Here is a 16,751-nt window from a genome sequence, read left to right on the forward strand (position 1 = left end):
TATTTATACAAATATTACAAACAAACTCTTATGTATAGCTTATTTACTATGGCCCCTATTATGAGCATCTTTCGATCTTCGATCTTCGTTGGCTATCGAACATCGAAAATCGAATTAGAAGTTGGTATTATGACACCTCATCTCTGTCGAAATTTTCGTTGTGTACCGAATTTTGTAGCGAATAGAAATTTGTTGTCGACGCTGTATCGAACAAAAAAAGAATTGTTTAAAATGTAAGCTTTTTGTATTTATGTTCTAATTTTTTACTACCTAGTAGTAATTTTAAAATATTTGAATTAATTTTATATAGGTCCAAGGTCGTGAGTACAAAACAACAGCTTGAAAGACTGGTTTCAATTATGGAAAAAAATTCCCATATAGCAAAATGAACTTGCACAAAGGTTCAGGTGACAAAAAAGTGGGATGATATAACAGTGGAGCTGAACTGTTTAGGACCACCAGTAAGAACGACGGAAAAGTGGATTAAGGTGAACTAAAGAACCATAGAAGTCAATTCTGTATAATACAACTTTATTTTTGTCGTCTCAGGTGTGGGCTGACATGAAGTCAAAAACAAAAACAAAAATGTCGGAGAACATAGTGGAATACCGTGCAACTGGTGGTGAACCAAACAGGTTAAATATCTTTATGCATTCAGAAGAGTCTATAATGGGTTTGTTAAGTCTTCAGACCAGTGTAGATCCACCTGGACAAGAGTATGGCTTTAGTACTAATGCGAATGAAGAATGTGAAGATATGATTGTGGAGTGATTATATAGTGATAACTTAGAATCGGATGAGAATTTGGAAGTAAGTGGACAAAGTGGTGCACCTGATGAGGAGAGGCCACGAAAAGCAAATCGAAAAAGTGCAGCAAAAACGATAGGCTCAAACTATTGCAAGAGTAGACAGCAAATCAAGAAAATGTTTAAGAAGAGATGCTGAAAACATTGGAAGAGATCAAAAAAAGTGCTCTTGAGACAGAAAAGTATGCGAAGAGAACGTATAGCTTGGAGTACTATTATAAACGTGATTTTTTTGAAATTGGGACTGGAAAAGCTGGAGTTGTATAAAAGCCAAATGAAAAAATAAGGCCATCACAAATTTATGCTTTAAGTGCTGAACAATACCTGATTTTTTTTTTTTTTTAACAAACATATGAAACTGAAGTGATATTTTTTATACCAAATTTATAATAAAATTTAAGACTGTATTATGAAAACCGAAAATCTTTAGCTTTTAAGAACCATAATGAATTTAACAAATATTTTTTTATATATATACATGTATATGAATTTTTTATTTCAATAAAATGAAGTATCTACAAAACTCGCAATATTTAGTTTCTGATTTCTTCTGCTTCCGAGTTGGTTGTGGATCCAATTTCGGCGAATGGGATATCATAATCGCCCTCTTCATTAGATAACTCTTCTACAGAAATTTGTATTGTGTAAAGCCGCACACACGTTTATAATTTGTATTGCTTTTTCTGGTGTGTAGTGAAGGGCTCTTGCTGTTCCAAATGTGATTTCAAAGCCGACATATTCAACACACAAGAATCATGTGTTGCTCCCGGATATTTTGCATTTATGTATCGTATAGTCATAGAATGGTCACAAACCTAAAAAATATTTGTATAAAGATGTAAACTTATGTATTTACAACCTGAAACTAATATCAAAATGGTATACTTACAATCATAGCATTAATGCTGTAGAATCCTTTTCTGTTGTAATATAAATTCTGTAATTCTTTTTTGGGAGCAACAATTTTAATGTGTGTGCCATCAACACAGCCAATAATCCCTGGAATTCTGCTAACATTATAGAAATGCAACTTTGATTGATGTAGCTCAGCCTCCTCATAATTGAATTTTATCCATCTTTCACAAATAAAATTTTCCAAGACATTCAGCACCTCTGTTAGAACCACAGACACATTCGGCTGGGCAAGTACGAATGCATTTTCGTTTCCAATGCTCAGTTGGTAGGATCCCCGAGCACAAAATCGGAGAACTGTTGCATATTTTAGAATATTAGGAATATGCTTGGCTCTTGTGCATTGCTGAAGCAGTTCATCTGTACTGGAAAACAAGTCCATGAACGCTTCTTTGGACAGTCTGAAGTTTTGAATAAATCTATAAACAAAACTTATAATTTCAACAATTTAACAACTTATTTAGAAAGCTACACTTACGTGGTGGAATTCATTTTCAAAGTATTTGAAGCATCCCTCACGCGTCTTCTACTTCTGGCTAGCTCCAGTAAGCTTTTCTCTTCATCTGACAAATCATGCAACCACAATTCTGTCGTAGTTATACTTTTATTTTCAATATTTGCATTTAATAACTAGTTCTGCTTTTGTCTATTTATTTTATTTTATTTGACAGCTGAAGGAAATGTGCTATTGTGAACTTTTGAATTTATCGAAATTCACAATAATGCTTGCCTTCATCGAACGTGCGTCATAATACCGAATGAAAATTCGTTCGATCAGCTCTTTCGACCACAGTCGAAGATCGAAAGATCCTCATAATAGGGGCCTATGTTACATATTTACGTCTGATTCTAAGCCTAACAACAGAATGCAGCCAAACGTACTCATGCACATTCACATACACATGCATATATAGTTGCAAAGCGTGAGAACTTGCTGGTGCATATGAATACGCAAACTCAGCATAATTTTAGTTGGTTGCGTTTTGTTTACGCTATCAGTGAGCAACTTAAAAGCCACGCGTGCTAAGTGTTTTGTAAGTATACATACATGCATGTATGAATGTGTTTATTTTGGCTACACTACAATTCTGATTGCGGATAACAAATAAATTAGGTGGCTACGCTTTGTTTTCTCAATTTATTTGTTTTTTAACAGTATAATCGTGGGGGGCAGAATCGAGGATATATGAACTAGTAGCGATTTTCCGATACATAATAATACGGTAACAAACTTGCTGGTAATGTTGGGAATGTACATAAGTGATACAAAAATTGCTTACCTTTATCATCAAATCCATGAGTTATTTCATGTCCTATCACGACACCAATTCCGCCGTAGTTAACCGATTTTGGATAGTTGTTGCTGTAAAATAAAGGTTGAAATATGCCCGCAGGGAAGACTGAAAAAATAAGTTAAAATAAGAGACAAATTTAAAATATATATTTATAAATGGCGTCCTCTTCGCACCAGAAGCATGAATCTATATTTTATTCGATATTGAGTTAAATCGTATTTCAAAAATCCTTTTTATTCGCCAACATATTATCAAAATTTTCAAATTATTAAATTAAATCGCACAAAATATATTTTATTGGCCACAGCTACCATCATTATTTTTTAGTGATCTACACTCTATTTTTTTAAATCTACGACCAAGTTGGTTTTGGAAGTGGCAACACTGAAGCTATACCATCTTACAGTAAAAGGACGGTTTTAACCATCTTTAGTACGAATTTAACTGGCGAATAGCAATCTTTCAGATATTTTCATCTATCATTTTCGATTACTCTTTACTTCCTCTACCACCTAAGAGTTTTAGGCCGAGCTTCTTTTCAAATTTGCCTTGTACTCTTTTTCTTTAATTTTTCCTACAAACGGAACTCACATGTTTTATGCCGGCTCCAAACGGCATCTGCAAGGCACATACACTTTCCCTAAGAAGCTTTTCATAGCAGAAATACATTCGGAACTCAATTACTGCCAAGCGGTGGCCCCGCTTAGAGTTCGGAAACACTTTTTTGAAAATACTGTTTTCCAATTCTCGACGTTGCTTTGCCTGGGATTTGAACCCAGGACCTTCAGTAGGCGGAGCACGGAGCACAATACATAGCCGTGACCAAACTCCAGTTAAGAGCCGTTTTCAGCATCTCTCTCAGTTAAGTAAGATTTTACCTGGAGGATACCAAGCTATCAGATAGCTTAATTTGACGTTTTCGTTTCCACCAAAACAGGGTCACCCTGGTAAGTTTGTAGAACAAATCGCAAAAATATTCTGTCAATACACGAAAACTAGGCAAATAATGGCTCTTAAATGCTTTGCCAAGGTTGCCATAGTCATAACGCCTCAGTCATAAACATATTTTACTTAACCATAAATATCGGCATCGGATGTTGGTGCCTCAACCTTAAAAGGTCGATAGTTTCATTATAAAGGACTTGTAAAAAAATTACCAACAAATTGCACAAAAAATACGTCGTCGAAATGTATCTAAAACAAAAAATTAAATATAAAAAAAGTTAATGAATTCACCACATCAAATATTTATAGGTTATGGATATGGCGAAAAATCAAGAATCAATTGGTTGGTTATAGTTAAGGCGTTATGGTGTGGTGCCATTGACCAATTCCCTTCAAAAACGCGAGTACTCTATAAATAATGTAAGGAATACTCCTTTGGGAGTATAGGACTGCTCCAAATCTAATCTGTATTCATACAAAAAATGTGCTCCAATTAACATTGCGATGTCCTAGGAGAGGAGTAGGTGATCCCACTCTCGCTTTGTTTGTGAGTATTCCATAGAGTACATACGTGAGAGTACATTCCAAAGTACTTTCACTGTAGTACTCCATGGAGCACCCACAGAGGATCATATGCCGAAGTACTAAAGAGGAATTGTGTTGTCGGAAAGAATTATCGGAGTGAATTTAATTTAAAATGAAAGTAAATGAAGAGGGGCAATACAACTTTTATATTTTATACTACGAATATTCTTATGTTATTTAGCATTTTCGTGAATAAAGAAACTAATATTTCTCTATACTATAGTATGTATACATAAAACGAGTGCGCTGTTGCATTTTATCAGAGTTGTCAAAGTAAAATGTTATTATCAGTTATTTGTATGCAATATTTTACTTTTGGCAACTCTGTTCGATCGTCATCGTGTTGTGATCACGGTCGTTAAAAAACGAGCAATGATCGGCTGATGGTGGTCCGCAAACGCATTGCAAAGGAGTATTATTAGAGTACTCCAACATGAAGAAAATGGAACACGTAATCCAACAATTTTTGCAGGGTTACTGTGATATCCATAAGGTTTGTTAAATCAGCTATTTTCTATGGATATGGATATGGCACAAACGCTCTGCCCTCTCCGGTATAGATAACAAGGTAAAAAATGTAGATTTAGCGGTAAATGAAGACAACACGAAGGAGAGAAAGTCATTCAAGAATGAATCGGCGCCATTGTAAAGGTCTACAAGTAGGATGTGTAGCAGCACGCACATACACAGCCACGCTCACCTGATAAAATGCTTGTTCTTGTTCGTTTTTTTTTGTGGATGCTATTTGGCACTGTTGTACTTCTTAGGTCCAAGAAAAGTGTAGTAGCTGCTAACGAAAACTGCGTAAAACTTTTATCGTAAAATTACAAAGAAATATCCTTATTTACTTTCAAACGAGCACTTAATTACATCTCTCTTTAAAGTTCATATGTTTTGGACAATTTAGTTAACAAATTGTGATACTTAATTACCGGGGACGATTGCTAAAACACGACCAAACCGTCGGGGGAGTTATTAATAGACGCGTTTTTGCCTCGCTTCCAATAATTCGAATACTTTTTCGCCTTTGGACTATTGATAACAGAACAAAACGTGTCTTTTCATTTCCTTCCACATTTTTGGAGAGGTTATTGCAGTCGACTTCGCTTTCAAACTATTTTTCGCGGAGAACTTTTGAACGGGTAGAAAAGCTTAGCACCCGTATTTGTATTCTTAATACTGGAATAACTACGCCTCCTCAGATACTCCAATTCAAGACTTTTGCATAATCTTCTGTAGGACCCATATAAGTGTACTACATTTCCATACTAAATTCGTTCAAAAAAATTTACCGTCACAGCAACCCATATCTGATATTCCGCTCCTTTTTTGTTTCCTTGCGTCGCTTTCCACGACAGCAACCCCTGTAATTTTGATACTTCGTTCAGTGTCAAACGGATGTTCCACGCAGATTCCACTGAGTTCCCTAATACTAGTTTGACACTGACCCAAGTGTCAAACGGCAGTGTGTTAGAAAGAGAAAGGAATTGTTTCCTTCTCACACATATCATACTTGTAAACCTGTACTATGGGCGCATTTGCGCCATTACAGCTACGTAACTGTTGACGAATATTAATTCGAGACTGTGAAGGACTTCGTCTATTTGGGAACCAGCATTAAAAGCGAAAACAAATCAGCTTAGAAATCAAACGGAGAATAACTATTGCCAACAAGTTCTACTTTGGACTCAGCAGGTAACTGAAAAGTAAAGTCCTTTCTCGACGAACAATGAGCTGGTTCTATAAATGTTCGAGGGAAAAGCTCTCCGAAAGATTTGTGGCCCTGTCCGTGATGCCGACGGCGAGTATCGAAGTAGGCATAATGATGAGCTTTACGAAGATAGTGCAGCGAATAAAAGATCAAAGGCTTCACTGGCTATGTTATGTTATGCGAATGGATGGAAACGCACCGGCCAAGAAAGTTTTTCTGTCGACCCTCAATTTGAAAGCAGAGGAAAGGGAGACCTCCATTGAGTTGGGAGAGGCAGGTGCAGGAGGACTTGACCTTCCTTGGTGCTCTCTTTTGCAAGCAGCTATCGCGAAACAGGTACAGCTGACTTGTTAATAAACGGCCAGAATTAACAAGTTTGTCGGGGCCTTAACTGACAGTCGGTGCTTCTAGATAAACTAAAGATGATGGAAACGGCCTTGAATAATGTGAAGGCGGAAAATGTATTGATTTGTTTGAAAACAGTAAGTATAAACTCGATTTCTCAACATTTTAATTTTACACTTTCTTATTTCTGCAAGTAGAGCCGAGTAAAATTATTTTCGGTTATTTAGAAAAATTATTACCAATATCATTTTTGTTTGGATTGTAGAATGCATTCACCACCGCAGGTTCAGTTGTCCATTTCTCTTTATCTACTGGACGATGTAGAAGTTGTAAATTTTTGTCCGAATCCCATTTAAGTATATTAAGTACATTCTCCATGAAATTATCGGGTATGATGGTGAGCTGAAATGAAGTAAATATCTTTTTAAATAATTCAGATTGCATCACCAGGAAAAAAAAACTACTTACATCTAATTAGAGCTTACGATTTCTAGAATATGTTTGAGAAGAAGTTTCTAGCGTGTATCAGCTTCTCACGAGATTCTCGAATCTCTCGTAAGGCTTGCATTGGCAGTATTAAAAAGAGCTTCCGATATCTTCTAAAAGCGAAAATCCTCACAAAACCACCAAGAAAAAAAAAAAAGAAAACAACATAATGCCAATGCAGCGACTTAGACTTAATTGAATGTCGAGAAGCTAGCAAGATATCTCAAGCCTCGAAATTCTCCCTTGTGTTCGAGAAGAAATCGTAACCTCTACATCTAGCTACAACTTGAAAACTAAACTAATTTAAGAAAACTCACATTTTCATACTCCTTCTCTAGTTCCGTTGCATTGTTCAGTATTTCTGGATATCCAATACGTTCGTTCATAGCATTCGCTTTCTCTCTAGCCACAGCGCGCGTCTCATCGTCCATCCAATCATTTTCTGTCAACAACTCATTAAAAGCCTCTCGTAGCGTATGTATCATTTCTAACGCTGTATCTTTACTCTGCTGATTAAAATTATCACGTATGAAGAGGGCACCCACCGCTAAGCCCAGCTTCTTATTCGTCCATTCTACACATTGTGACCATCGCATACGCTCCGATTGTACACCCAATAATATTTTACGAAATTCGATACGCTCTCTTTGATATTCATCGATCATGTGAGCCATTATTGACATCACCAAACGCCATATGATATAATTGTGTAACACACGTCGATCGGCAGTCTCTAATATTTTACCCATTTCTATCAAATATGGCATTGCATAGCTTACAAGCACCTCATCTGGCATCAACACATTGTTGGAACCTAAAACTGTCTGTAAAAAGATGGTCCAATTCAATTGTGGCACTTGCTGTTGCAGTTCGGATAAAGTTAGCTTTTTATAGATGGCGCTTGTGTCGTGCCGATCTGCTTCCGGTAACGATGCATTAACTAATTTTACTTCGAATTGTAATACCTCCTCCAGTTCTTGTGAAGCATTTACTGGATCAGCACTCATTAATATTGCCGTTTGTGTCATATATTTATGATAGGCTTTTAAGTCGTTTTCACTACTCGGTTTTAAATAATAATCGCGTGATGGAAGCGCCAATTGTAATTGATCGATTTGTAATATGTTTATCGATGAATTTTTATCATCGGCGCCCACATAAAGTTCGACCAGTACTGGTTCACTATAAGTACCACGTAGAATACCCATTAGTTGCTCTATGGTCATATTGGGTGGCTGCCAATTTGGAGTGATCACTGGCCAGCCGCCAAGTGATTTAAGTACCTCTTTTAAGCGCCATTCACCTACTTTACGTATCTGAGCTGTATTAAAGAGTGGAGAGAGTATTTTGATTTCTTGCTAGCATAGGCTTAGTGGGATGATGTCAACTTACGTATATCCATACAGCTTTTATAAAATAGTTTGGCCTTTACGGTAGCATTATTTTCGTTTTCACTAATGGGTTCTTCTAGAACACCTTTAAGTATCACCTGCTGTTCGTCGGATAAAACCTGTAAGAAAAAAAATATTTGAATATAATTCAATGCAATGCATAAGCCTTAAGAATAAAACACTTTAAAAGTCAACCAATAGGGGGTTTCTGGCATTGAAGATGTGATCACGTATACGACGTTGCAACCTACAGCGAGCTTTATCAGCACTTCGGGTATACAGCACAACTATCAAACCCTAAAGCAGACGATTTAAGTAGTGAATAGTAATCCTTTCAGAGCCAGAGTATTTTCATTAATTCGTATTATATGACCTATGCTATAGAGACTACAACCAGACTAGTTCAGAACAATACAGTCCACACGCCAATGTAACGATCTTTGTCGACATCCAGGTCGCCTTAAAGGCATAATAATCCAATGTGATAAAATCGGATACCATGTGGAAATGTCGAGCCCCGCTGGCGTCCAAATGGCAGCTTGTTTTCCTTTGCTGGGTCCAGGGCCACAGAGATTTTGAAGGGAGATTTGTAGATGAGATGGTCTGGAAAACTTCCGAAATGAGCATAAGCGACGCGGACGGCTCTTTACGAGCTATATCCTGAGGGAAATCGTTGATTGCGAGGGATCAAGGTCCTTATGGCAATGTTTGTATTGTAAAGGGTCAAGCTTTCATTTCAAGGTCAACAAATCTGTAGTGATGAGGAGGAAGAGATGTTGATTCATCACTTTCTCTGCCAATGTTCAGGACTGCAACATGACTCTGATTTCCGGCATACGGTTTTTCGACAGTCTGGTCGAGGATGGGAGGATGGATATTTCATTCCTACTAGAATGGCCAACTAGAAAGTACTCTTGTTGGACGAATGAGCACTCATTAAGTAAACTTAAAATGCACAAAAATTTCTCCAAGCGGAAGCGTGCAAACTCCCCTGCATGCCTTCCTAAACTAACCAATCAAGAGAAGGATTTACTTTTCAAGTGACTTCTTATTCCATAGAAGCGTCGTCAACTTAACAGAAATGGGGTAAAACTGGCGACGTGCGCGCACAACAGAATAATACTGGTTTCGAGCCTGCATTCCGACATGATTGCTGCGATATTTGAGAGAGGGGATGTGCATGACAGCTGCATGACAGCGTTAAACTTTTAAATACAGAAATAGTACTATTCAGCTCTAGGACGAAACATTCAAGTATACAAGGCGAATAGTCGCACCTAACTTACGAATCACTGGTCTGGTGCGGGAAGGTTCAGTGATGGGCTTGTGGTTCGATAACATGAGCGTTAAGATAAGCCCGTCAAAGGTTTCAAACTTTATATGCAATGTGTTAGCAATTTGTGCAGGAAACGGCATTCCAAGGTGTCATTAGGCTTCGGGAGTTGAGCCTCGGAAAAGAGTGTACATAAATTTTCTATAAACACTATTTTTCGAGAGTCTATTGGAACTTAAGGACGTATGGACTGGATCCAAACGGTGCTTTTGAGCATGTCAGCTGTAACAAAATACGCCAGGACTGAATGGGATTAATCTAACCAACTTTGACTGAGAGTATACACTTTGTAGCCCTCTGGTCACTTGCTGATTATACTTGGACATAAGTGGCTCGAGTCCGCTTAAAAAAACTTAACTTAAAAACTTAATGACAAGACGAACTGTGCCGTTTTATTAAATCTCTCTTATCATCTTATCATTGACAGTTCTAACATGGTTAGGTTATATTTAACGGGCCGATTAATAAAAACCTCACATAGACAGATCCCATCCACAATAGTCTCGGAATTTGTGTGAAGATCAAAACAGGTACTAGGACCTGTATTATAAAATAACTGCGAGGATTCTTCCTCCTCCTTCATATTCTTACTTACGCAGTCTTATTTATAAACATGTGACGCGAAAATACCGTCCAGTCGGTATGCCCATCATCAGCCTCGAATTTCACAGGGTAATTTTCATTGGCTATCCATGCTATGCTCTCAACCGGGCGATGTAGTTCAAAGGTTTTATTTTTGCAACTCCCAAGGACACCCAAGTCGAAAGTGAGTGGAGCAACTGCGCAAAGGATTTTATCATTTCCCACATTAGCTGCTCTAACAAGCCCAACCTATCTCTGTAAGGACTTTTGATCTATCTGTGAAGGAGGCAAAGTATCAGTATTAAAGTTGTGCGGATCAAAGTATTCAGTAGGCGGGGAATTTCATGTTTTCGGATCAAGTGCGTTTTCGGTTCCGGTTTTGATCTGGTTTGGCTTCTGGTTTTAGTTTATGTTCTTGTCTCATTGAAGTTCTTGTTCAGTTCCATTTTTTGGTTCTGTTTCATATTCAAATAAAGTTTCAATCCGGTTCTGGATTTGGACTAATTTGAATTTTGTTTCTAGTTTCAAGCCTCGTTTCTTCCACGTACGGATTCCGGTTTTAGTTTTGGTTTCTACCAGGGTTCTTTGCCATAATTTTCGCTTCGTTTCTTCTTCCTTCCACTTTTCCATTTCCTTTCTCCTCCTCTCCCTTCTTACTTTTGCTTTGTTTTCCTTCTATTTCGTTTCGTTTCCTTCCCTTCCCTTCCCTTTTTTTTATTCTCTTTTTTCTTTTCTTTTCTTTTCTTTTCTTCTCTTTTATTTTCTTTTCTTTTCTTTTCTTTTCTTTTCTTTTCTTTTCTTTTCTTTTCTTTTCTTTTCTTTTCTTTTCTTTTCTTTCCTTTTCTTTCCTTTCTTTTTATTTCCTTTCATTTCCTTCCGTTCATTTCTTTTCTTTACGGTCATTTCGTTTCCTATCTCTTTCGTTTTTATCTCCTTCGGTTTCCTTTCCTTCCATCACTTGATGATGGCTATAAATATCGTAATTATCCACACCATTATATATTGCTCCCTCTTTCTACTCTTGTTATCTTTCACCTTCTTTAGATTAACTTTTCTATCCCCCTTTCTTTCTCGTTAGTTTTTTCTTCGACTTATTTTCAGATTTCCTTAATTTTATTTAGTGACTTGCGAGGAGCAAAGATGTTTACAAAGACAGGTTTGAAAGGATATTTCTTTAGCCTTACCTCAAATGTACTGATAGAACTGCGATCTTCTGGTATAATGTGGATCTTATTCCATGTTCCACATGCAAATTGAAAAAAGTTTGTGCACGGATCGGCTGATGTATCCATGGCCGAAAGTAAGGAAGCAGCTGAGAAAAATAAAAAAAGCAAAACGTTTATTAAGTATTGCGTAAATGAAATTAGTTTTTATTCTATCGCCACTTAGTTATACATTTTCCAGCCTTTTTTCAAAACTCTTGCCTCCAAAACTTAGAAACGTAAATTAAAAAACAAGGAAATTAGCAAAAGCCAGTGAATTCATTCCTTAAAGAAAAAAGACAGGGTAAATGCGTTATGTTTGTGTTTGCTCGATTAGAGCCTTACTATTGTTTGTACATAAATGCATGCATGTATGTGTGTTCGTAAGTGTTACTCATACGATGAGTTCAACGTTTGCAAGTTATTATCAAAGTAAGTATGTGGGATAGTTTAAAGCACACAAGCTTAGGTAAGTAAAACTATTTACATTCGGAATATATGTATACTGTATTTCACAAAAAATTTATTGTATTTCAAAAACGCTCAAATGAATATCAAAAGAGTGCAAATGTGTTTTAGAAAAAACAAGTGTAAACACATAACAAAAACTTGAAAAAGAGGTTCTCAGACAGTGTGGAATGTAGAGTTTACATCTTTCATGGGTTCTTTAAAAGAACAAAAAGTAGATTTCCTTAATGAAATTGGTTTTATCGGCGTGCCTATTTTGCAAATAAAAAACCATTTACGTCAAACATATTACCAAAACTAATAGACTATAATGAAGTTTTATTTATCATATATCCCTTTTAGATTAAAACACAGATAGCATCTCCTAACTATTTTCCTTTTTATTTTTTATGAAATTGGAGTAAAAATTATTACATTTTTTTAGTCTGTTATGTATTTCATGAAAAAAATTAATAAAACGCATAGAAAGTTGCTTTAAACTTTTAGCTTTTTTTGCTTAGTCCTTAGATATTTTGTTCAGCCTTTTTTAGCTCGTATTTTTGTCTCTAGACATTTTTCTGAACAAGTTCTGGCAACACTGTCTCCAGCCTGTAGATAGAGGTTTGCTGTCATACAGGTGCAAAAAGTATTGGCCCAACGCTGGAAACAACGGCATAGTGGCACTTTAGCAGTCCTAACGGGACATCTTTTCAAGCCATCGAAGGAGATACTCGGCGATCTATCGCCCGGCAGTGTCTTTTGTAATATAAGCTATGTAGGTGACAGATAGTATGTGCTGCCTATACGTGGGAAATATTCTCCTAGCGAAACGGATGACTAGCCCAATAACGTGATAGAAAAATGCTTGTAGTTAGGTTTTAGTGGGCATCACTTAAAAAAATAAATAGGGAGTCTCATATTCGGTGAACCTTTCTGCCAGAGAATGTAGTATTCAAGTTAAAACACCTGCAACTATAATACGTTTACAAATATACCAGCAAAAAATAAGGCAAAACCGAAAGCTACTGCACCTCCAGCGGGGGATTCCATGCAGAGTGGAAATGATATCACTCATTATAATAAATCGATAACTGAGTCAACAAATATTCTTTCATATGCCACTGTCACAGCTCGCTCTACTAGCAAATCACCTAAGCCACCAATCGCTCCTACCACAGCCAAGCGAAGCATACGTGCACCAAATGAAATAAATGGAAAGACATCTGCAGTTAATGGCAATAACATTTATGCTGAGCGAGATGTTTTTGTACCATATAAATGGATTCATATTTCTTCATTCAGACCATCTGTCACAGACACAATTTTTTGTTAAATACATCTCCAAACACATCAAAATTGATACTTCAATCGTAAGAATCCCCCTAAAGAGGGTAGAGAAGGGGAAAACCTTTAGAAAACCTAGGGTAACGGACTGGTACAAATGTGTATCAGGAAGACTGAGGTTGCAACCGTAGAGGAGTTGGAGGAGTGCAACAACTTCTTATCAAAGGCGCTGACAACTGCGTACAACAGAGCTTGTCCTCTGAGGAGATTCAAGGGGAAAGTAAAGCCACCATGGTGGAGTACGGAGCTGAGTCTTCTTAGACGGCAGGTAAAAAAGATTTTTAAGCTGGCAAAAGTTGCGGAAAGCGAGGGGTGCTGGGACGAATATAGAGATCTGTTGAAGATCTATAAACGTGAAATCAACGGGTCAAAGTGGGTTTCATGGAAGAATAAATAAAAACGGCTAAGAATAATTTTTGAGCGTTGCATAAAGCTGAACCACGTCCCGCAATCTTGGAGAAGGGCTCGAGTATTCTTCATACTGAAAGCGGGAAAAGCCAGTCGAGTGTCTATAAAATCAAAAACGAACGAGGTAACTTTAGACAGTACTTCATCAAGAAGTGCTTTGGAATGCAAAGAAGCATTGGAAAAGCTTCGCTCAGGCCGAACCATACCACGTCCCGCAATCTTGGAGAAGGGCTCGAGTAGTCTTCATACTGAAAGCGGGAAAAGCCAGTCGAGTGTCTATAAAATCAAAAACGAACGAGGTAACTTTAGACAGTACTTCATCAAGAAGTGCTTTGGAATGCAAAGAAGCATTGGAAAAGCTTCGCTCAGGCCGAACCATACTTCTTTAATGGGTTCCCGGTCATAAAGGGATATAAGGTAACGAAAAGGCCGATGAGTTGGCAAAGGAGGGTGCAACACTCGCTGAGTCAACGATAGACGCCCCCATCCGTCCTCATTCAAAAACGCTCAAATGAATATCAAAAGAGTGCAAATGTGTTTTAGAAAAAACAACTGTACCTCAAATGTATTTCCAATTTCCAATGAAACAATATTTTTTTTTGTAATTTAAAGGGAGTCTACCGTTCCAGAATTTGGGGCTCCATCAAGAGATAGGTGATATGAGCACAAGAAGTGTGCTATCGATTCAAAAAGGAAATGGCTGCAGAAAGGGTTCAAGGGCAACGTTCTAACATATTTATTTATTTATTTAAAAACCTATTTGTACAAGTAAGACTCTGTCTTTTAGGTAGAACATCAATCACATCAAAAGAAATTGTAGTTACATATAAATAAACTTAATAAAGAATGAATACAACATTTTTAATCTTTTTAAATTTTATTAAAAATAATAAAAAGCACATATGTATATAATTATTAATAGTGTGATAGAAACAACTCCAGACCAAAATTTGAGGAATGAAGGTTTTAGATATGTAAATTATGGTAAGTTAAGAGTTTAGTAAACACAATACTGCTTGTTTGAAACATCCTGCCTTACGAATTGCTTTTGTTTTGGAAGGAAGTGAGTTCCATAGACGGATTGTACTGACAAAGATCATTCTAGAGGATGTCGAGTATTTAAAAGCCGATACCGAATCAAGGTTACCATATATAAGTTCACTGTAAGAAACTTGAGTTACTATAAGAGTTTTGACCAGCTTTAGTTTAGTGTTTCGCGGTAGTAAGTAGGCAGTTCTGTAAAGATTGCGAAGGGTGTTATTGATTTCACCCACCACAAAGCTGATATGGTTAACACAAGTAAGAAACTCCACTTATTTTACACCTTCTACTAACGTTCTATCGCTAAATTGTTGGATAAATAACTCCAATATTCAATAATGCAAAATGATCTTTATTAGACTACTTTGAAAGTACTTCACAATAACACTTATACGTCGCAACCAATAGCGTGCTTAAATCAAACTGAATACGGACTACTCAGCTTCTGCTGATTTTATACTCTCTGCCCAAATGTCTAGACGTTTCTTCTAGAATCCTTTACCTGGTCACTAGCCATACGCGCGTGTATTTGTAGTGTGTAACCATATGCGTGTGTATAAGTGAGCGAAGTAGTAACTGATGATGACATGCGTTTGTGAGTATCTCTCTGCCGCTGGTATGTATGTGTATACATGATGATTCATTTTATTTACGTACATACAAGTGTGACAGCTTGCTTTATTGTTGTTGTGGCTTTATTTACTTAGTATCAGATTAGTGATGTGAGTATCACTTAGTGTTACTAATATTCGTCACAATCACCCCTATTCTGCATTTCGATTACGTTCCCGTTCTACGCTCCGCTTTAATCGATGTTGGGTATTCTGCATTACGACGGAATCGTAACGAGAAGAGGAAGAGCAAATGATTTTTCGAAATCAGCTGTTTGTACGGAATGTGTGAAAATTGGAACACAATAAATTAAAGAAAATTTGTAAAAACACTGAAAAACGTTTATATTTTATTATCCACGCCATTTTGTACAAAAAAAAAGTAATAGAATATATTGCCGCAGTGTTATATTTCTTTGAGTGAAGTGCTTTCATAATTGTAAGTGTGTTTTTGTCGTTCTTTTGGTCAATTCCCTGCCGTGGCCACCAAGTTTTGTTAAAACGGATTCCTGCACTAATATAGTTGACATATTCTGAATTTTATGGATGCTAATTTCATTGCACTGGCCTAAAATACTTTATAAAGATTTATTTATTCTTTCCGCAAGGATTGTTTACGTTTTCGCTTCACCTTCCTCTACTCCGGCAGCTTGCTTTGGCATATAACTGGACCCAACGAACAGACACAAATTATAGCTGTCTATTATAATGGAATCAATAGCCGCGGCATTATTTGTGGAGTTGTAAAGCAACGCATACGAAAATGGCCAGGCGAGAATGGAAAGCAAATATTGCGAGATTTGTGTAATCTATTTGAGATGAGTGACGAATTGTAAGAAATTGAACTTAAAAGTGGTAAAGTTTAATGACTTATTTTCTTATTTAGGTTCAAAAAAAACTTTCGATTCAATATGGATGCTTTCACGTATGTGTTAGATACTTTTGCGGGGCAAATACGGCCAAGGACTTCGACATCGACATGTTGTTTTTGACCTGGAAACATATAAGAAACAATCATCATCACGCCTTCTACGTTTCTTAACAAGTTTTATTTACACTTTTGTTAAAATTCTGTTATAAATTAATAAAAAAATAAAAAGAAAATATTTTTCCGCCAACTAATTTGCAACTTAGAAAAACAGAACTACGATCGAAATGCAGAATACACAAAATCGAACGATTCGAAGTTGGATCGAAAGAGATTGGATCACAGAATTCCAAAATTGCCAAATGAGGTACTTTTTCCATCTTCTGAAATAAATTTGTAGTTTTCTAAAATACATTTGAAGTTTTGAAGTTTGAGGTTG

General features: G+C 36.7%; 2 protein-coding genes across 15 annotated transcripts in view; both read right to left on the reverse strand.

The window, feature by feature from the left end:
- The window catches only part of Nep1 (Neprilysin 1), a 168,626-nt gene that overhangs the window by 7,465 nt on the left and 144,410 nt on the right, over window positions 1-16,751 (reverse strand). For 13 of the 14 annotated variants that reach the window (XR_010952893.1, XM_067782801.1, XM_067782794.1 and 10 more), the window contains exons 4-8: window positions 11,576-11,703; window positions 8,478-8,595; window positions 7,403-8,406; window positions 6,839-7,019; window positions 2,999-3,118 (exon numbers count right to left, since the gene is read on the reverse strand). Coding sequence is in view for 13 of the 14 variants with exons in the window: in XM_067782801.1 (XP_067638902.1) it covers window positions 2,999-3,118; window positions 6,839-7,019; window positions 7,403-8,406; window positions 8,478-8,595; window positions 11,576-11,703 (1,551 nt within the window). In the remaining variant the exon portion in view is untranslated. The remainder of the gene's footprint in view (window positions 1-2,998; window positions 3,119-6,838; window positions 7,020-7,402; window positions 8,407-8,477; window positions 8,596-11,575; window positions 11,704-16,751) is intronic. The other variant, XM_067782807.1, reaches the window with a different exon arrangement.
- On the reverse strand, window positions 1,387-2,987 carry LOC137250283 (putative nuclease HARBI1). Its single transcript, XM_067782808.1, has 3 exons — window positions 2,197-2,987; window positions 1,696-2,137; window positions 1,387-1,621 (listed from the first exon to the last, which is right to left on the reverse strand). The coding sequence occupies exons 1-3, from the start codon at window positions 2,208-2,210 to the stop codon at window positions 1,469-1,471; spliced, it is 609 nt and encodes a 202-aa protein (XP_067638909.1). The 5' UTR covers window positions 2,211-2,987; the 3' UTR covers window positions 1,387-1,468.

The sequence above is a fragment of the Eurosta solidaginis genome, chromosome 4, assembly GCF_040869045.1.
Source record: "Eurosta solidaginis isolate ZX-2024a chromosome 4, ASM4086904v1, whole genome shotgun sequence".
Classification (NCBI taxonomy): Eukaryota; Metazoa; Arthropoda; class Insecta; order Diptera; family Tephritidae; genus Eurosta; species Eurosta solidaginis.